Source organism: Diadema antillarum, unplaced genomic scaffold (assembly GCF_040938485.1).
Source record: "Diadema antillarum isolate AM-2024a unplaced genomic scaffold, OU_Dant_1.0 seq00000906_RagTag, whole genome shotgun sequence".
In the NCBI taxonomy this organism is placed as follows: Eukaryota; Metazoa; Echinodermata; class Echinoidea; order Diadematoida; family Diadematidae; genus Diadema; species Diadema antillarum.
The window spans coordinates 59147-82473 of NW_027271764.1; the positions used below are offsets into that span (position 1 = coordinate 59147).

At 37.6% G+C, this 23327-nt stretch overlaps 1 protein-coding gene across 1 annotated transcript in view; it reads right to left on the reverse strand.

Moving 5' to 3' along the window:
* LOC139741129 (ATP-citrate synthase-like) overlaps window positions 1-19858 on the reverse strand; it is a 30641-nt gene extending 10783 nt beyond the window's left edge. The window contains exons 1-9 of the mRNA XM_071651716.1: window positions 19702-19858; window positions 12432-12554; window positions 11041-11202; window positions 10129-10220; window positions 8618-8697; window positions 7786-7913; window positions 5890-6008; window positions 4880-5090; window positions 594-723 (exon numbers count right to left, since the gene is read on the reverse strand). Coding sequence (XP_071507817.1) covers window positions 594-723; window positions 4880-5090; window positions 5890-6008; window positions 7786-7913; window positions 8618-8697; window positions 10129-10220; window positions 11041-11202; window positions 12432-12554; window positions 19702-19851 — 1195 coding nt within the window. The 5' untranslated portion in view covers window positions 19852-19858. The remainder of the gene's footprint in view (window positions 1-593; window positions 724-4879; window positions 5091-5889; window positions 6009-7785; window positions 7914-8617; window positions 8698-10128; window positions 10221-11040; window positions 11203-12431; window positions 12555-19701) is intronic.
* Window positions 19859-23327: the final 3469 nt, after the last annotated feature.

The window sequence follows — 23327 nt, forward strand, 5'->3', positions numbered from 1 at the left end:
ATAGGGCGTGTTTTTGGATCTTAGCGTCAATACCATCGTACACCATTCTACCCATCTTTCTCAGAGTACCATCGCTTTTATCGTTTACCATTTCGATCATCATCTGCGCCATGAACACGATTTTATTAAAACCTTTATTTTCATATAGTAAACATACCTCCAGATCATATTCCCCTTTTTTCCCTTTGCCATTGCCATGACTGATTTCTTCTTAATCGTTAACTGGATTAATAGTCACAAATGTTTCAATTACACATGGACATACATTCTTATCCCACAAGACAATCTGACAAATTTCATTTATGTACTCCCAAAACGGTGATGGCTCTGAAATCTATCAGACACACCGAACCCGATGTTTGGAAATCTCTTCCTTCTGAAATTCGAAGTTTAAAATCCATGTGCTCTTTTAGGAAAGCTGTGAAAACAATGTAACTCTCTGGATATCAGTAATTTCATTGTCATTGTTAGTGTATTATACACGAAATTCTTTCGCAGAAATATCACAGCATTTAATCTATTAGGTAATCATGCAACCGACCTTGAACTGTATTAACTGTTCAAGAGAGCTCTCATGAACATTTAGGACTCACCTAGGTCTTGCAACGAGGATGGAAGTCTTTCGTTGAAGGCACCCACAAGGCCCACGGTTGTTCTGATGTAGAGAGACACTTTGTTTTCAATAAGCCGTTGTCTATTTTCCAACAGCGCCCTCATCAGTCCCTGTATGGGTAAGGAGAAAGCATGGAGACAAATACATGTAATCGACCAAAGATAATGATGATGATGATGATGATGATAACAATAATAGTAATAATAATAATAATAATAACGACAATAATGATGATAATAGTATTGATAATATGATAATAATAATAATAATAACAAGGCAATCGCCAAATTGTGTCTCGCCCATTCGCGTACAAGGAATTAATATTTTTTATAACTCCCAGAAGTTAATTGACCTGCTTATGACCTTTAACCTTGTGGTGACCTTCAACACCCTAAGGGACATTTACCATCCAAGTTTGGTCACAAACGGACAAAGGGATCAAAAGTAATGAGCCATAATCGAAATGCGCCATAAAAACTTAACATTGGGCCCTAAAAATTTGTTGACCCCTTTCTGTGACCTTGACCTTGTGATGACCTTTAACTCCCCAAGGGACAGCTACCGTCCAAGTTTGGTCACAAACGGACATACGGATCAAAAGTTATGAGCTATACAATCAAAACGCGCCCTAAAAGCATAACATTGGGCCCTAAAAGTTCGTTGACCCCTGTCTGTAACCTTTGACCTTGTGGTTACCTTCAATTTCCCAAGAGACATCTACCATCACCCAAGTTTGATTGCCATTGTAGCAACATGTGCTGAGTTACGTGTGATAAGAGAGTCTTGCGAGTAAACTTTAACGTATGACCTCAAATGACCTTTGACCTTATCATGTGACCTCTTACGGCACTATAACATGAAGGTACCCCAAGTGCATCCATCACCCAAGTTTGATTGCCATTGTAGCAACATGTGTCGAGTTACATGTGATAAGAGAGTCTTGCAAGTGAACTTTAACGTATGACCTCAAATAAACTTTGACCTAATCCTGTGACCTCTAACGGCACCATAACATGAAGGTACCCCCGGTGCATCTATGACCCAAGTTAGGTTGTAATCCAAGCAACTTATGTGAAGTTATTTGTCAAAAGAGAGTCTTGCAGGTAAACTTTAACATAGAAAAGAGAGTCTTGCACATACTCTTTAATATATGACCTCAAATGACCTTTGACATCATCACATGACCTCTGACAACACCATAAGATGAAGATGCCCCTAGTGCTTCTATCACCCAAGTGTGGCTGCCATTGCTGTAACAGTTGCCAAGTTATGCATCATAAGAGAGTCTTGCAGGTAAACTTTAACATTTGTGACGGACGACGGACGACGGACGGACGACGGACGGACGCCATTTGGATCCCTTAGTCTCGCCTTCACCTCCGGTGGGCGAGACAATAATAATGATAATAATATTAATAATAATAATAATAATAATAATAATAATAATAATAATAATAATAATAATAATGATAATAATAATAATAGTAGTAGTAATAATTATAATAATATTAATGATATTAATAACAATAATAATGATAATGATAATAATGATAGTAATGATGATGATGATGATGATGATGATAATAATAATTATAATCATCATTATAATAATCAAAATAATAGAAACAACTACGTTTCCTCATTTGAGCGGTATTTTTGCAGTCAGAAGAAATCAACCTTCTAACTTGCATTTTCTGTCACATGCTGTCTGCAGCAGTCCTGGGATTTCATGTCGAAAACACTGTCTACCATCCCGTTTCCCAAATCCTTTGCGATCTACCATTTTCAGTAATGAACTTAAAAGAAAAAAAACCGCTTCCATGGACGTGTTCGAATTTAATAGCGCTCCGTCTATTTTGTGTTGTAAGTATAACTCGGCACTATTATGCATCTAGGTTAATCAGCAGATAATGAACCCACGCATCGTCGACCTTGGCCCAGGATCCCTCAAAATTTCCGCGCTGTGGCATTATGTTACATTGACATCTTATTTCGTTTGTATTTCAAAACAAGTACTGTTAACAGGGCATCATATGACATTAATGATCACATGGTACAATGTTAGGCCTACATAGATCAATTTAGCATAAACATGTTATAATTGGTATACAGTTGTTAGTTGTTTTCTTTTTAATTGGTCCACGTCCTATAAACTTTGCATTTTTGTGGAACAATATTTTCCATCGACATAAACATTTTTTTTCCCCTTTTGGGTTACAATAGCAATGTATTTATTGATTATTTGGGGGGCTCTGATATCTCTCGTAAAATTATGTTTTTGTGTTATATCAATGTTTCGTCCTTTGAAGATTGTTTACATTTTTACTCAAATTAATCACCATGTATCATGTGTTTCCTGTCATTAACGGAAAACAACAGATAATTGCACTGAAGTGATAATGTTCGTTTTCATATCTTTCATCAGCAGCTAACAAAAAAAAATACTTCCTTTTCATGATTTCTGCAGGTATTTGCTTGCACGGAAAGTTTCCCCCTTTTTAAGAATACTCTCATAATAAGAAGTTTTGATTATCAATGTTGCTGTCTTTCCATCATTTCTCTACCCTCTTTCATTAATATTTGCACTACTTTCGTATTCTACCATGCCGTTCGTATTGACATCCATATCTGGGCATATAGCGTTATACGTTGCGTATTCATTTGCATTTTGTATGGCCTTCACTGTGTAGTTGTAATACAGGTGCCACATCTGGACAGAATAGGAGTAAAGGCCAAATTTCTGGGTTTTTTTACGGATTGATGTCCTGATTGGCGGTGATATGGCTCAGTCAATATAGCGCGTCTCTCTCCAGATCTAAAGGCCGTGTCACACCTTTCCGGGCAAGCCTTGCGTGCGACTTGCAAAGAACAATTTTTACTACCCGGAGGTCCCCGTAGATGAGCCGCACATGACAGTACCTATATATGTATAGCACGTATCTCACCCGTAGTCGCCCGGAGGTGCGCACGCAATTCTTTTTACCCGCAACTATGTTTAGGCCCTGTCACACCTTTCCGGGCAAGCTGCGCAGGCTTGTTGCGTGTAGGGATTTTCCAGCATACCGGACAATTTCTGAGGGCGGACAAGGATTTGGGCGAGTCAGTGCATGCATCTTACTTGCTGGACGCGTTCTACTTAAATTCTACTTGCGGGTATACTTTGTGACCTGTGTACCAGTCACGTGGGGGCTGACAACTCAGTGAAGGAATTCCTCTGAAGGAATGGCAAAAGTCCCAAGGAATGTCATTATCTTGGCTGCATACGAGGACTGCGAAGTACCTGCGTGGGAGTTGCCTACGAAGTGCTGCCGCTAAGGGCCTCCTACTGGCGTTCTGCGTGGACCTCTCCGGGCATCCCCGCGACTCACCCGGAAAAAGTTTGGGTCGTGCTCAAAACTTGGCTGCGGTTAGATGGGACTTGCGTGCGCACCTCCAGGCAACTACAGGCGAGATACGCGCTATGTACTGTCAGGTGCGGACCAACTGCGTAGAGCTCCGGGTAGCAAATTTGTTTGCAAGTCAAGCCGCAAAACTTCCCCAGATACTGTATGACTAGGCCTTGAGAATGCTCAAAACTTGTTCCGAGTGAGTCGTGGGGGTTCACTCGCAGAGGTACACGCAGAATACCAGTAGGAGACCCTTACCGGCAGCACCTCGCAGGCAACTCCAGTGCAGGTACTTCTCAGAACCCATAAGTCGCTCGTAACAGAAAACGGATCGGTTTCAAAGCTCTCACTTAGGTCACACGGAATGCACGCAAGTAGAAGCTAAGTAGCACGCGTCTAGTAGGTAAGAAACAAGTGCGAAACTTGCAAACATTCTTGTTCGCCCGCGGAAAATCTCCTGCGGAAAATCTCCTGCGTGCTGGAAAATACCTCCTCGCCCCAAGCCCGCGTAGCTTGCCCGGAAAGGTGTGACACGGCCTTAAAGGACCCGGGTTCGATTCCCTTGTCTAACTTAGTAATGTTTTGTGTTATCATGGCATGCCTTAAGATATAAAATACTCCCTCCGCTAGGTCATAAAATGGGGTCCCGTGTGTGAGAGAGTCACAAATCATGCAAGTAAAAGACCCCGCTTCATTCACTCATCACAAAGAGCAGTGTGCATAACAGGATGAATGCCTCACATCCAACTTGACCCCATGGAAGACTCAGCCAGAGCAGCTGATAATATGGGCTATCCAGCCATCTTCTCTGATGTAGAAGTGAAACAAACAAACAAACAAATTGAACTGCATAGAGATTCATTGATCAGGAGATCCTAACCTCTCCAGGTCCTGTCCGATTGGCTAATAAGGTTGTGACGTCAATGGCCTGGCTGCCACTTATGAGAACCTTGCCATCCGGGTGTGGCTCTTCCAGCATGAGGTCAATCACTGTCTTGGTGAAGCCGTACATTTGGTCAGCGTTCACCGGTCCGGAGAACTGAGCGTAGCAGCCGATTTCCTCCGCACAACCAAGGTGTCGTGCAGTATCACTTTATGAGAAGGTAATATTTTCAGATAGGTCATTTCATCGTTTTATTTTTGTTTATTTTTTTGTTGTTGGTTGTTGTTTTTATTTCTTGTTGATGCCTTTTTTGCAGTACACTATTTTGACTCTTCTTTCATGAGAAAGTGAAAAGGGTTCCTATATAGCCCAAATCGCACACGATCATGTTGTTTGATCTGCCAAAGTGAATGAATAAATCATCAAGTTTTAATTCAAACGTATTGCAAAGACACATATTGAAGCTTAAATTGAAAAAGGGAGAATTACGACAGGCATTCTATCAGCTGCAGAACGAAAGGATAGAGGATTGTTTACATGCAGTAAAATGATGAAAAGTGAAGTACTAAAAACAAAACAGAAATATCTATCAAGCCTATATACATGCCATGATAATCTAGTGCAATTGTCCTGGAGATATGTTTTGAAAGAGCACTGTAATTTGACCCTGCAATGTATTTTTGAGAACATCAACCAGCCTGTACATATTGTCTTGCAATGGCTGGCGTAAAATTTTATTACACAACCAAAATGTATTGGCATGCATAACAGTCATATTGCAGGTAAAGGCATTCCCCATCAAAAGTATAATGTCACCATTTTTGTATTGATGACTAATGTTGACTGATATTGATTTACTTCCATGTACATAGTGTTTACATTACATATATGTTATCGATTATGTTGACATGGAGAAAAAAAAGAATAAATTGAACTTCAACTTGAACAAGTGTTATTAAGGTAGTTTAGGAATTTAGTCTGTACAATGCGAACAAAGAAAAGCTTACCCAAAGAGGAGCGAAATGCCACCCCCACTGATGATAGACCAGATTCTGGCTTTTTTGTTGAGGAGTGTTAATTTGATACTCGCTGGTGTGCCAACCTCTAGCTTTGAGATGTACCGTTCCTGCCAAGAAAGGATGTTGTGATAATGTTTTTCCTTAAAATGTCTTCATCAAAAAAAAAAAAAAACAAACAAACAAATACAGATATACGCCTACACATCCACACGAGCACACATATACTGAGCGAATTCTCATCCAATCCTCAGCATAACAATATTTGCCTACATAAGTGTTCATATCTTGTGAATGCAGGACCATGATTAAGTTTAAAACTGCTTAAAACGATTGGACCTGGCAAGACTAGTATCGGGAGACGTCTTTCATCCTCCTTTTTTTTCTTTCTTTCTTTTTACCCTCTCTTCCACGAGCATCACATTAGACCCCGTTATTTTATTGTATCAATGATATGCATTATCGGTTTACCTACCAAACAGTCAAGCTTTGTGCTTGTTCTAGGCAGTTGTTCTGGATTGAAATTTATGATGTAATGATATGCGATAATATTACGGATTTATATACGTAATGATTTTTTTAAAAGTTGCACAAGATAATCGTACCGTGCAATGCCTTATTTGTATATACGATGTTATGAAATTGTACATACGATGTTACGAAATTGTTGAAAATTTATACAATTGCAATTAATTAATTATCATTTTTTAATTGTACAAGGTAATAATACTTTGTAATGTCATATTTGTATGAACAATGTTATATGAAATTGCTAAAAATTGATGCAATTGTAAAATAATGTCATACAGAGAATAAATCAAGCCAATAGAGCCAATACAAACAAAACCACCGGAATGATGCTAACACCTTTTATCTGTGCGAAAGGCATAACACCAATCATGCCAATGGTATTCCCATCACGCCACTGCGGTAGATTCATGTTGCTCAATTGGCTACTCGTAGTGACTCAATTCCAGCAAATTTGTCAAGCTTTGCTGACTGGGTTCCATCATCATGTTCAAATACATATGTACATGTAAAACACTCCAGTACACAAATATTTTGAGAATAACGCTGTTATTATTACCAAGCTGATAAACTATCTATTAAATGCTACGTACTTGCGTATATAGGAATCTATAGGTGTCTTAAATCCCGTCAACTATATAGTTTGGGTGCACGTTGCGAGCTCGACATCAGCTAAAATAGGCCCACGAGCAATAGGTCCATCAGATAAACGCTAGGCGAATAAGGCCCATGAGTTTGACACCGGGCAAATAAGGCCCACAAGTTGGGCATTACACCATAGAGCTTAATCTACATAGTGTCGAGCTTGTGGGCCTCAATCATTTGCCATGTGTATAAGCTCATAAATGTGCCGTCTTTTTGCCAAGTGTCTGGCTTATAAGTCGTTTTATTTGTTTTGTTTTGTTTTTATTTTGCCAAGTGTCAAGCTTGTGGGCCTGTTTTACTCGGTGTCTAGCTCGTGGGCTGTATGACTCGTGGGTGACGAGCTCGTGGGATGATCCCCAAGCACACACTCATAAACAACACACATAAACACACGCCTGTAACGCACACACACACACGCACATGCCTAATGATGAACTGAACGTGATGTCTACGGTTGGTTGCAGTAAATGAAGAAGTGGATTTCGAAATAATGTCTATTCCAACTTTATATCATCAATATGATAACACTGGCAACAATTGCTCACGGTAACTTGTCTAACAAGAATTTCTGCCCTGCGATTTCCTTCATTATCACCATAAGTATCACTTCAAAGTTTACCGTCACAGTTGCTTTCGGTTTTCACTCAATATTGCAAATAGGACCTTTCTAGTTTTTTCTTTCAAGCTTCCTCCATCCAGTGCGCTCGTTCTTACCTCTTTCGTTGGTAACCGACAGAATGGCAAGGGGAATTCCACCTGCCCCCATCTTTCTCTGCACATGGGCGTGGCCTTGGTATCCAGCATGGCCGCCAAATCCAAAGGATAGATCTGGTCTAGGACAACTGGAAGAGATAGAAACATGGATACCTAATTATAAAAATACAGGGATCGCAAACACATGGCAACGACATTCTGTGTTGTGATAGAGTGGGTATCGTGTGGTTCTCTAATAGCATGTCCAACTGGCAAGTGAACACGAGTTATTCAGTTCCTATACATTTAGCATAAAGCCTGTTAGTTTCAAAGGAATCACGTATTTAGCTAGCACTTCTCAACTAATAATGATAATAATATAGAGACTCTCATAACTGTGTTAATATTTTAAAATAGGAACATTTTGATAAAGTCCTAAATTGCAACCAAGGCGTTTACGTTAAAGTTTTTATGCAAAAAAACAAAAAACAAAAAACAAAATTGTTTTCATAATTGAAGATAAAGGTGACTCATGCATTGGTGTCACGTTTCAGCACAATGCTTTGATTTCACATTCAACTAACATAGTCAACTACTCCTCGCTTTCTATTATGTATTTCCAAAACGTAATGTCAGTTATTTCACTTATCACCAACCAAATCAGGTTTGGCACTGATTTGCATATTTCAGTATTTCTTAACAATGCGAAGTATTCTGATGTTACATTCCATCTCAGTGAACATAGTCGAATGCTAATAATTACATTACATGGCATGACGGCAGCTGTACTATTTTCCGATTGACATTAGGCATCAAACAGTGAAAGCAGGAGAATAGACTGGCAGAGCCTTACCCAGTGGGTTGATTTCCAGAAGAACGAAATGCATTTCTTGATAAAGCTTGACAAGATCCACAATGAAACTCGCCAGTTTACTGAAAGATAAAAGCGTAGCAATTCCATCTTTTTTTTTATTGGTTGCAATACGATTTTTGTGGCAGGCCTTTGCTTGTATTTTCACAAAAGCTCTCCTGAAACCGTACCAAAAAGAATTACATGTTGACACGAGTTGACGTTGCAAAGACATTTATTGGCTACTGATGGCTTAACAACATATTGATTCCTTGCCAACGGGAAAGAATTGAAAGCGATTAAGAAAGTGATCTTATTTCGAACGCAACCGATTCAAATGCATTGCAATAAGCATAATTTATAACATGATAAGGACAGATGGTATTTATGACGTTGATACTTTGTAGATAAAAGGCTGATAACTTCAGACTCAATATGTTTTAACAAGGACCCTATAGTCTGAGTTCTTCATATACGCGACAGTTTGTACGCATTAATGATATTTGAATCGAAAACATTAGACGCTTTAAAAAGAACAGTATACTGGTAGCAATGCCACACACAAAAAGACCAGCAACAACTTGAAATGAAAGTGGGTGGAAGCATTCAACCTATAGTTATCCTTGCGATATCATTGACGTTATTTGATGTGAACAACATACCAGGAAAAATCTAGACGGGTTTGGTAACAACGACAGTGTGAGATTTGGTTAATTGTCCGTGAATTTTGCTGCAAGGAAATTCAAGCGAAATGATGGTAGGTACTCTGTCATATCTATACATTCTGCGTCGATCTCTGCAACCTATACAGAGTACTCTAAATCACAATGATGAGTGAATTTGATTGGTCAATTTTTTGGCCAGTGGTTCATTACCTCTGGACGGTGAGTAACTAATCACATGGCAGTTGGTCGCTCACGGCATACGTACACGTAGTATAGTAAAGAGCTTCAAGCATGCAGGCAATGTACAGTACAGGGGTGACAGCCATTTTCTAAGCATTGAATTATACTGACAAAATACACCGAAATAAAAGAAATTAAAGGCATATACACACTGGTATTCATGCACATTCACATACACACGCGAACACACATACCCTGACACACACACACACACACACACACCACACACACACACACACACACACACACACACAGAAAGTTTTTAAACGGTTTGCCTTTATTTTTTTTTACTCGTTGCCATACCTTCCAATTGAATGTTTAAATATACAAAATGAATATACGAAACGTAAATATCACCTGTCAAGGAGTACACTTGAATCACTCTCCTCGAATGTTCAGATTAACGAATGTACAAAAATAATAATGTTCAAATTGACAAAGTCAATAATCTTATAACAAGCATAATATCTAATGAAATCTTATATACACCAAAATACCACATCGCACACACACACAAAAACACACACACACACACACACACATACACACACACACACTTACACACACTTCGATAAAGAGAATTACAGGTTACACTTTTTTTTTTCTTACCTGCTCTTCTTGGCGGGGACTTTCTGCAGTAAGGCCTTTTGAACCGTAATCTCGTTTATCTCCTCATTCAACCCCACGTCAAGCTTCAGAGCCTGAGTGAGATGTTTTGGTTAAATGTAATATAAGAATGAAAAGTAAAAATCCTATATAGAATTCGGAAATATCATAGCACAATCTAATGACAACGCTATAGCAGTGAGGGAGAAATCTGAGAAGTGATGGTGAATCGGTTCCTGTGCAAGACTCAATACTGCATAGACCACAACATTGTTCTATAGGCCAACTCCGTTTTTCCTACAGAAACCAAGCCAGTATGTCGACAAGATTTTATGATTCAATTTGGGTCTAAACACATCATAGTTGTCGAATTTCTCATCAATCAGACTACCAAAAACCTTCGACTTTAGACATGATTTTATAGATCATCGAGTGCTAGCAAACCAAGATTGGCAAATAATCGGTATCTGCTAGGCAACTTTTATGAAGACCTAGTGTGTGTGTGTGTGTGTGTGTGTGTGTGTGTGTGTGTGTGTGTGTGTGTTTTCACGGGCTGGTTTCTAATCTTGACAACCATTAAAATATTACTAAAGAGTACAGATGACAGGACTGTTTAGATGAAGCATGACAACTTTCAGCCGACTTTATATCTACCATTATGTCCACCATTTGCCTATTCATAGAAAATTTTTTTTTTTTTTTTTTACAACCGTTAACCACTAACAATCGACCAGTGATTCAGATTTCGTAGAACTGTCGGCGATGTATACCGCTCTTCACTTGTATTGTGACCGGGGCCTTTGGCACGAGAAATGGGAACACATGACCATTATTCTTACTTTCTGGGGATAGGAAGATTAGGAACTAACATAACTTGTCATTGGACAGCCATTGCGTTGCGTTGCGAACAAATACCTTCTCGTCCACGTTCCCGACGTCGATGCCGCCATCGTGGTGAAACAGGACGACGTCATGATCCATTTCGGAGTAGATCGAGAGGAAGTACTCATCTACGGCGTCGTGTTTCACGAACGGTTCGATGATGAATTGGCGCAGACGACCACTGACGCCATCAACCTAAACAACGCCCCCACAAGAGGAAATAGTCAAGGCCAGTGGTTAGTTAGTAATTGCTCACATTTTCTAAGAAAACGAAACATTTCATTTCATTCTTATATTAAAATGCTTGTAGCATTCTTTTGTTTAGAAACGATTGAAGTTCGTGATCAACAAAGCAAATTAATGTTGCAGAAACGGTCAGCTTCGTCTGGAATATTACACAGTTGTGGCTGTTATTGTCGTTGTCTGTTATAGCTGTTAATAGGGGGATTCACACGTACACGAATTACAAATTTCGAGATTTGCATCGCGATCGCAAGCTCGAGTTTTTGTTTTTTTTTTTGCACGTGTTGACGGAAAAAAACACAAACTAGGGCGATCAGCAACTCGAGTGTTTTGTTTTGTTTTTGTTTTTGTTTTTGGTTTTTTTTTTGTTTTGGTTTTTTGCACGCGTGGACACAAAAACGCACAAAACCAAGAAATCTTGCGTTTATTCCTGAATCGGCGCTCTAAGTTGCCCCATGGTGACGGTTACGCTCTACCAAATATGCTCGAGATTTTGTATCCCATCATTCACATCACAGCGTACGCACCACGAACACCACTGTGAGGGGCAAGTAGATTTATCGATCGGCAGCTATCGAGCTATTTTTGTTCTTAATTTTTGCTAAAAACTTCGAGAGTTTGAGCGCGATCGCTATCACGCGTGAACGCTTGCAAAAAAGTCTCGAGATTTGGAGCGCGATCGTCATCCCTCTATTTTGTACGTGTGAGTGAGGCTAACATTGTTGGAATGGATGTAGAACCTTGGTTTTTTACCATCAATTAGCCTGCATTCTACGACTAAACATATTAATGTTGTTAAGAGATTCCCACTCTTCAGTGAATTAATTCAAGCCTTGTGGAAGCAGAATTAGCACAATATATTATGAGGTCACTCGAAAGCCGTACGCATGCAAATAATACAGTCATAATAATATGTCCATGTATACTTTGGAAAGATTCAAAAAGGCATCGAAATATATGTATCATGAATTGACTAAGTACTTGTACAGAACCAAGCAGGTGTTTTCTAGTGCATGTAACATTATAATGTGCAACCACCTCAAACTGGGTACCCTGCGCACTATATCGGGTGCTTTAGGATATAGCCTGTATGTGTGTTCTTGGATAAACACGTCAACAGTTTTCCTGACGAGAGAAGAGGGAAAAATAACAGCAGAGAGTCTTGATATTGCACATCCTACCAGTATTTCTTCGTCCATTTTATGGGCCATCCATTTCCGGGCCGAGTCGAGGTGTGTGTTCAGCTTCAGTAGGCCCAGCTTACCCCTCCTTTTCAGTCCCTGGTCGGGTTTGATCACCAGTGCCTGCAAAGAATGCGTTTCATTGTAATGGTGAGACAGTCCTCCAAGGAGATTTTGACATCACACAATGGTCAGAGCACTAACAGAGGTTGTTGTAGTTGTTGTTGTTAATTGCTGTTTTTGTTTTGTTTTGTTTTTTATTTTGTCATTTTGCTTTGTTTTGCTGTTCACCCCTGACCAGGAATCGTTCACATCCCATTCTTTCCATACAAAGAGCAAGAAATACATGGTCCGTCCTTTTGTAATACAATTTTATACGTATAATTATGATATACATATAGATACGCATACCCTATACAATAGTGCACATAATCATACATATGCATGTAGATAAACATAACCTTACACATGTACGTATATAGACATAGACATAGAGGTAAAAATACCATATACATGTAATACTTAGAAAAAAAAATTATCCCCCTTCCCTCCCCCTGAAAGATGGCATAACTTTTTAACGAAATGTTTCGTGCAACATAATTTGACAGGGATGTTTCCACATTATACATGACGAGCTATATTCTTTCAATGGATTCTTTTAGTGTTTAGTCATGCATGAGTGGGAATACCTATAAGACAAAATTACCACTTTTCAAAAGTCTCAAGAGTCTCTTTGAGGTCTGTGTAATATGTTAAAAAAAGTGTTAGGGTCATAGGTGTGAGGGGATCAACGACAGATGATAAAACAAAAACAACTCAGAAACATACACTAGAAACAGAAATTGACATCTTACTTTTTAAGAGTAACCATTTTGTCTTTAATGTGTGCTCATCCATTCATGGCACAATAGATCATCTTTATTTTCTCACAGGAGTTGGTCAACAGTGGGAAGATACATCTGCCAATTTATTGTGCTTACCATGGTTGTGTGTGTGTGTGTGTGCGTGTGTGTGTGTGTGTGTGTGTTTAGATATAAATACAAATATAGATATAAGTACAGATTTATAGACAGAGATTCAAAAAGAACAAAATGCAAATATTTAAAGAACAGTATATTATATTGATGATTATCTAACTTATGATTTATTCAAAATTTTAATTGACTTTGAATGTGCTTCTCCTCTTATGAATCGTAAAAGGTTTTATCTTGAACTGTAGACCTCTTCGAAACATTTTGAGTACACATTTTGGTAATTTCATAACTCTGTATAATCGTTGTCACTATCGATAAAGTATATCTTCTGTCCATAAGACGGTGATATCATTATCAATCACTCATGTAAATAATGAGAGTAACAATAAGTGCATTCATATGGCTTTTATACTGGTGTTTCTAAGCGCACTGGTGTTATTCGTACAAAAAGACCTTAAAAACACAATAACATCAGGACATTAATTTAATCTAATCAATTTTATTTGATTTAACTAAATCTGATTAAACTGAATTGAAATGAATCGAATTGCAGAAAGAAATAGATAAGGAGATGGTGTATCCGTCTTACAAGATCTAGTCTTCCATTGATGATTATGCCATATTTGATACAATGTACATAAATTATTACACTGCAAAAAGTCCGGTGTTAAATAGTGAACACCGAGCTGGTGTTAAATTTTCGGTGCTCATTTATGGTGTTAAATTAACACCTCCGGGTGTCACTTCCAAATTTTAAACTGTTTTTTTGAAGAGTTTCTTAGTAACTGCACTTCTTTTTGATTTTTAATTTAAACAAGACGATGAAGAATTTTACATTAAAATACTCGATTTTTGAAAAAATTTGAAAATAAATTTACACCAAAGTAACACCAGCTGGTGTGTTCTCTTATTGAAGCTGGACGGGTGTTAAACCATTGATATTAACACCAACAAATATCAAACCAACACCATGTGGTGTCATTTTTGAATTAACACCAGTACAGTGTCAAAATAACACCAGGTACAGTGTCAAATTAACACCACGAAGTGTCAGGTGAACACTTTTCAACACCATCACAGTGCATTTTTAACACCTGTGGGTGTGGTCCTTTATTGAAGTTTGATCGGTGTTAGATTTAACACCCGTGGTGTTAAATCTAACACCGCTGTTTTTACAGTGTATCCTTACTCGATGTGCTATTCCGTGTCTCTTTCAAAACGTGCCGCCACAACCTAGCAACCTGATAATATTGTTCATGCAGTTGTCGTTGTCAAATGATGAACTGAACATGCACGACATTATTCTTGTTCACAAACCAATGAAAGAGTTTTGAGTTGGTGACATCAGTACCTCATGCTTATAGGTAGTTTGCACAAACTGGTGAACCGATGTTGATGTTTATTATCATGTTTTAAACGAAAAATCAAATAAAAATTCGAGTTGAATTGAATGGAAATAATTTACAGCATCCCGCTTAACTTCTTCAGTGATATATTACCGTTGATTTCAAATGTCAGCAGTTGCCATATCCCTTTATACTTGCGCTACGATATAGGCCATTGTAATAACATTTGAATAAATACGGTGAAACTACATCTAAAACGTTTATAATTTCTGCATCAAATGCCAGGCATATCCGTTAAAGATATGGCATTAATATGATATGGAGCAATAAAACGTACGGTCCTGGGAACTACGACTGAAAAAGCTTTATTTTATGTAGTCCCCCCATCACATTTCTCGTACTCTGAGCAAAATAGTCGAATACAACTTTAAACATACCTTGGTGTTTATTGAGACAGGTGTACATCCAGGTAAGGTGTCACCTATTTTGTATTTTGTAATTTTGGTATTGTATTTTTGTTTTTGGACATTTCCATGAGAAATATGCAAAAAGTGACATTGAGGTTAAACAAAAAAAAATCTTCAGAGCTGATTCAACAGGTTTGGATCGATATGTTTTGTCCTTCGCAACTATCCCTTAATGAACGATTAGGACTACAAGCATTTATGCAAGAGCATATAGATTTTTTGCATTCTTGTTATCTTTTGTCTTTTTTATGCGGAGTCTAACTTTCTTATAAACGTCTGCACAATTCCGTGGTTAATTTCCTCTTGTTGAAAAATGAATAAATACAAAAAGACCTCAGTTCTAAGTTGAAAATGGCCATGAACACAATGTAAGATGCTCAACATTGATTCAACAAGTTGTTTAGTGGATTTGAACCATCTTGTTATACGTTCTGACAATTAAATCTTGAATGCCTGTATTACAAGCAAGCACAAGATGAAAATTTAATGTGGAATGTCCCCAAATGTTATGCGTGGGTTCGATGACTGCACAAATATTAGTTGTACATAATCATCAGTAAAAATTGAGGAAAATTGGACAATCTGTTTTCAAGTTATGACTATTCAGAGGTTTTTCTTTAATCCAAGTGTCGTCATCGAATTTAACATGTTTTTAACATTTAATGTAGTACCGGTAACAAAAAAACAATCTTAACTTACCCCTTTCAGAAGGTCTTATTACCCTATATTACCCTTAAAGGGATAGTACAGTATTGGTGGAGATGAGAATTGGGCTTTTAAATTTTTGCGAGATACCAAGAAAACACTTATGATATAGCACAGAGCATACCATTTTAAGAGGAATTCAAAGTTTATTTGATGAAAATCGGGTTTGGAATGACTGAAACATCCAAATACAAAGTACAACAAAGCGATCATTACAAAGTGTGGGTCCCACACTTTATTAGAATCGCTCTTTTTTGGATATCTCAGCCATTTCAAAACCAATTTTTATCAAATAAACGTTGAATTCCTCATAGAATTACATGCTCTTTCATATTTCATAAGAGATTTCTCATTATCTCACCCAAAAAATGTTAGAAACCTGAAATTAGGTCTCAACCAGAACTGTACGATCCCTTTAACATAACATGTTAGTTACAAGTCGGATGCATATGTATTAGAAAGATAGACATTATTCTGTGTGGAATTTCTCCTTATACTTCATTTATTTAGCATCACGGATGGTGTTTAGTCGTCTTATCCACATGGATTTAGCCAAATCATAAGACGTCATAATTTTTAATAAAATGGAATATGGGTTTTTCTCAAATTTCTCAACTTATTGTGAGTACTATAACATATTGGTATTTACATATTTGTTTTATTATGTGATTTTATTGTCTTCAACATTACTGCAAATATATGTATCAACCTTTTTTCGGTAATATTACAGAAAACATCAATATATATGGATTACAGAGTACACGATTATATTATAGAAGAAAGAAAATAAATGAATTGAATTACCAAATTTGGAATTGATTGCATATTTGCATTCGCTAAATCCACGTGTTTTCATTTCTATCTCAATAAAAACTTCCATGTAAGTGCCTCTATAGAGGGATTATTCAATGGAGCCCTTGACTCGAACGAGGAACCTTGTAATTAATCCTTTGTCCATGATCTGTTGTATACTAAGTACTAGTAATCGATCCTTTCTCAATTCTTTAGGTGAAAAATTGAGCAAAGAAAAGGGAATTCCGTCGGAATTCGAACCCGAGACCTGCGTGCTAGACCAGTGCCCTACCGACTGGGCTATAGAAGATCTACAGTAGTATCTTTGTCCTATAGAAACTCTTAATTCACAATGCTCGTGTGGTCAGAAGCTATTGTAGTGAGTGTGTATGTGCGTGCGCGTGTGTGTGTGTGTGTGTAAGAGGGTACGTGTGTGTGTTTTTTTTCTGATAAAAACATGGTATGCTTTGTAAAAAACCCAAATATATTTGGAAAATAGTTGGAAAAAAAGATTCAGCAGCACAAGAGAGAAGAATACAGCTGTTTTTTTTTTTGTGGTAATATCAATTTTATTGCTAATATGGATTTGATATTGAATGAAATTCAAATAAAGAACATTATAAAACAAAAAGTGTGTGTGTGTGTGTGTGTGTGTGTGTACGTGTTTGTGTGTATGTTGGATGTAAGTGTTTTGGTTTTTGTTGTTGGTTGTGTGCTTGTTTTTAACCTTAGATTCCCACACACCCATAAAGTATCAGCACTGTACCTTTGTGATTTAATATTAAAGTGAGTGAGAACGTGAGTGGGTTCACCGGACAAGAAGGGTGCTTTGTTACCTTCTGTTTGACGAGTTTGCCCTTTTTCTATCCTTCTTTATACGAAATTCTTTCTTTTTGATTCGTAATTTTGACAATGTTGAATTATGCTCTCATCGAAGAGAAACCCACCAGAAATATATAATCTATAAGTTCTCATACATAACTGAACACACATATTCGTATTCACATAGCAGACCTTTTGACATTAGTTACCTCATTCCCTCCATATATTTCCACCATTTCTCATTCCTTGTTTTTTTTTTATTACGGAGCGACTTTACAGTCTAGACACGTCGTTGAATAGAAGACATGAAGTTACTGGTGCCCAGTATATACCACCGATGAATCGCATTTGCATAGATTAATTGTCGTCGTCTTAAATTTCTTTGTAAAAGGAGTTATGGAAACTGTTGCATTATGTTTAAATGCAGGACAATATAACACAAATGCTTGTGCAGTGAGCTTTTCATAGATTTGTAGAAAACCCTATATCCAAACTATATAGAAAGAGCTTCTAGCAGCATTATCTATTTTGTTTGGTAGAAACTACATTTATTACCCCACAAGACGATCATCATTTTTTTCATTTACCTAGATTAAGAACCAAATACATGCAAAGAATATAAGTTTACACAGGTCCATTATTTTGGAATTCCTAACCATCATAGTTATATACAATTCCAAAGACGCTTGTTCCTATTTAACAGCCAATTGAAAGATTATTTGATATACGATGGATAACTAACTTTCTTTAGAGGTAAGTCACTATATCCAATAGGAAAGTGAAAATATGAAAATTTTCTTTATGCTTCCTTTACGTCACTTTCCATACGTGACGTCACAAAGTGTTGTAGCCTTCTCATCTGGCAATGGCTGCACTAAAACCTTAAAATCTGTCCGATTTTCCACAAACTTTGCAGGTGTGCTCTACTTAAACATTTGACATATATTTAGGGATCATTCCATTTTAATTTGATCACATCAAGGTATGCTATATTGTTGTACTTGTCATTTGCTGGTGATTCTCATTGAGCAATACAACTGTACGTGCCATTGTCATTCAACTATGGACTGTTTTAGATACAAAATCTTCCTGTATGTATTCTACGGTTATCGTTGATATCATTTATATACGTCAAACCCTCTCTATGATATTGCTTCGGTAAAAGCACGCACGAGATTGGATGTTAAAGCTCCATATTCGAACATATTGGTTATAGGAATAACAATTTCGAAGGGTCATTATATTTCATTGCTTCCTTTTCATGGCAATACGAGGTTAAGTTCGACAGCGCTAAATCTCGTTGGAAAGCCTTGTACATCTTTTAGTCTTTTTTGTATGTAACGTGATCCTACCTTCTTTAAAATGAGAGAGAATGAAAGGAAACAGCCAGGTAATATTATGATATGCGGTTAAAACGTAGGTCACATCTTTGCTGGGCTGAAAGAGAACATATTCGTGTTTTATTGCAATTCTGATTTGTGTTCTCCTTTTAAAGGATACAACTCATTATCGATACATTGACTGCTTGAGTAACGCCCTTCATATACTTTGCTTGCTATTCAACATTGTATATTTTGGATCCAACTGTTATGTAATAAGAAGTATCTTATAGGTGTTTTATATTGTGAGAATTTTTATCAAAAAGAACAAAACAAAATTCGATAGAGAGACGGACAATCGAGGGACTGGACTGAATTGAACAGAAAACAACTTTAGTAGTTGTTAACAAAACTAGTAGTTTTTGTTGACAAAACCAAGTATAGGTGCTAACAAAACACAAATCACATTAACCCTGTCCTTGAATTCGGATTCACCAGTTTATAGACTAGGTTTAAGCATCTTTGGTTTAAGTTTAGTTAGAACACCTCTTTCTGAACGATGTTATACTGCAGAAACCGTAGAAAACTTGGCACAAACCGGCTATATACTTTAAGTACGACTGTTTCAGAGAAGTTACAGACGAATACTGTAATATTAAGCGTTCCCTGTCGTTCAACATAAGCACGGTTTACACTTTTTGACGGAACATTAAACAAAATTCTTAACTACAGGAAAAGAAAAGCACAATACTCAAAACCTAAGTGAAAATTTGCATCCGGGCAGCTGCTTTTCAAGAATTCTGAGTATTTCTGGAGATGTATAAATGGAGAAATAGCAACCCTACCTCGTTGCAGAGCCATGGGTGGTCCTGAATGAGACTGTCCCAGTCCGTCTGAGCCGACACGCAGGCACAGCGCAGCTCGCCGACGTGCAGGGAGAGCTCTTTGGAGAGCAGTCGCTTTCCGTAGACCTCGGTGACTGTCTTGGACGACATTCTCGGGCGTAGTAAGGCTATGTCCACCGAGAACGCGGCAACAAAATGGTAGGTTCTCCTCTTTTATTCGTTGGCCTTCAGTGTCTACTTATATTTTTGAACTTTTTCCCCCCAAATACTTGCTGGTCCAAGAAAGGCTGACAACACACGGGTACCAGCATACGTTTGACTGGGTGCATGAGCAAAATACGCCACATACGTACACACAAGCACACACATGCACACACACACACACGCACACACGCACTCACACACGCACCTGCACAACACACAAATCTTCATACATTATTTGGATTTCGCCGTATCAGTTTGCCTACTTAAGTCTTATGCACTGGCGACATGGTGTTATGATGTAATATAAAATTGTAAGCAAAGATCCACTAAGAGCTATTACGTAACCATTTTTGTTGTTGTTTTTGTTGTTTGGGGTTTGGGGTCTTTTTTGTTTTGTTTTGTTTTTTGTTGTTGTTGATGCTGTTTGTTTCTTTGTCTCTCCCAAATCTATGACTTATAAAGTAGGAATTCAAGACGCCATCCACTTTAATATTTGTAATCTGAGATTTAAAGCTATTGTCATAATATTCTACAATTTTACAAAAGAAATTGGCCATTTTCCTCATCTCTACACGCTGCTTAATCTTGCATTTAATAACAATAATGTGGTAAAAACGTAGGAGAATTAGGTTGTCGTGTACCGGCTGGCTATGCACTGTTCAATTTTGATTAGATTCGTACGTGGTGCGAGTTTTCACAGGCAGGTTTAGGTCTCTTGCCAGACTTTCAAAGTCATAAGAAAAGTCTCCAGGATATTTTGAGAGCGAATGATATAAGAACGGCTTCTGCTCGGTCCGGAAAAAAGTATTCGTCAAAGTTAACTGAGTGGCAATCAAGAACGAGATGAATTCCTTGTCTATCACATCAATCCACCTCAAGGACAGTACCCATCACAGTTGGGTATTAGAACGACTGTCTGTAACATTGCATGTCTTACTCCAAACGATAAGTGAAATATCAAAGAATGACCGTGAAAGTGACATTTAGATTTACTGATAGTTTCATGTCTCACAAAAGATAATGCAGAGCTGGTTTCACGACAAATTGTCCACACATTTTACTCCCTGCATGTTGAACGTTAAGGTTAATGTCAACCTCAATGTCAAGTTATAGGTGGGGGTTTTTTATGTATCGTACGCGGAGATATCAGTTACATTTCAGTGCGATGAGGTATATAATAGGAAGCGATACATTCGAGGAGAAAACGGCAATACATACGAGAAGAAAACGGAAGCAATAATGCGCTGATCAGGGACCTGGAAAGTGTGCATTGGTGTGTGTAACTCTTTAGGATTTTCTGTGCCAGAAAACAAACAAACAATCATGTTGCCAGACCAGTTGTTGTATAACTGTTGTATAAACTTCAAACTATTGAGGTTCAAGCGTTCTTAAAAAGCTAGGCTGTTCGTCATACGAGAGCCTAATGTTGACTTAAATAGGTTTTGATTAGATGTAAAACACCTAAATATCCATACTCTTTAGATTTCATTTCATTTCATTTCATTTATTTTATTTCCAACAACATTTTCATACACAAAATAACACAACATCAATACAATGTAGTGAAAAGGAAAAATACGTGAAGTTAACAATACTACGTATCAAAAAAGCAAACGAAAATTGAATTAAAACTAAAGTTGCAGGAAATGGAGGAGACATGCTAAAAAGCTAAGCTTGTATTTTGCAGTCTCCTCGTGGACAAAAAGACTAAATAACATCAAAAAACTCGTGATTGTTAGATCGCTCGTGACTATAATGTTATTTTATCTTTATGTTTCGAGCCTTTGCCTAAATTGATGTCCTTGGAAAGCACATCTTATCAACGGAAATGTCAGCTTTTAATGTACCCAACTATTTGCTGAACACTCAAGATTGTTCTCGATAGTTGATCAATAGTTTAGCAAGAACAACATCGCGTCACAGATCTAATCCTAGATATTGTTTCCGGGTCGCAACGGTAATTAGCGTGTGAACATTAACTTTGTCCGAAAAGCTGGACTGAAGATTATAAGCATGTTTGCATGTATTGATGTAAAACGCCTATACATAACCACAGTCGATTGTAACCAAGGTGATTTTGACTTCTAGAATGTGCTTTGATCTTTGGCCTTATATTCCAGGAAAGTATATGCAACTGGAAAATCTGTAAGTAATATATCCAACTGTTTGCTGCACAATAATGTTTGTTCTCGATAGTAGATAATAAGTATTGTCTTCTTCTTTTTTTTTAATCTTTCAAGCCGAGAGTCTGAAGTACAGCGTAGATCGACATTGTTTCTGAGTCACAGACGGTGATATTATCTTTGCATGTGAACATTAACTCTATACGAAAGCTGGACTGAAATATGAAATAAATGTTAACATGCATGTGTATGTAAAACAGGAGTCACCTGATATACCGGTTCGTAGTGGGATTAGATGTAAAAAAAAAAAAAAATCATCTATATCTAACCACAATCTCGAGGTCACTCCTGATAAAAGGTGGTATTGACTACCTTGTATAATTATATTTCAACATTTTGCCCAATATTCTGGGAGAGCATATTGTATCAACGCAAAAATCAGCAAGAAGATCATAGTTAGTTCATCTAACTGTTTCCTTAACATTTTATGTTTGTTCTCGATAGTTGAATTGAACATTGCCTCCGTTTTTCATGTGTTTGAATCTTTCAAGCCAAGAGTCTGAAGTACAGCGTAGCTCGCCATTGTTTCCAGATCCCAAACGATAATTATTATATTTGCATATGAATATTAACTTTATCTGAAAAGCTGGACTACAATGTGAAATATCGGGTGGAATGGGTACTGGAAAACACTACCTTTGCCCCCATCACCACCACCACCACCCACTCAAATGTTCAGGTGCCCCCAGACTATCACTACAAATGATAAGTCGGTTGAGAACGCTAAAAGTGCAAAGTTGCCATTAAAGCCAGTGTTCGAGGCACCTTTGTTAAGGTTCTCACTCGTAGGAGGACATACCCGTGTGATTTTCAGTCTTGAAAGGCTGGTAACCAGGAGAATATCTATCTATGGTCCACCCTGAAAGAAGCTAACGAAGCGTTATTGTTGTACTGGTTAACGTATTTAGGTTCATGGCACTTCGTATTGAGTGCCAGACAAACAGCTGGTCACTGGAAATGAGGACCTGATCATTTGTATGTTACCATGGTTGCTGAATGAAAAGTTAGCAGACGTCAATACGACGAATAATCATTATCCATGATAAGACAAATTTCTAAAACTATACAAAGGCTCCTTTTTCTGGCGTGCATTTAGTATAATGTGTCTCACTTTGAGAATGATACTACTACTCGATAATCTTACATCCATAGCGCGCGTAATGCAGATTATCATTATCTTATTTGAATATGCAAAAGTCACATTTTACTTTACTTTGTTTATATGCAAAATGTAATATT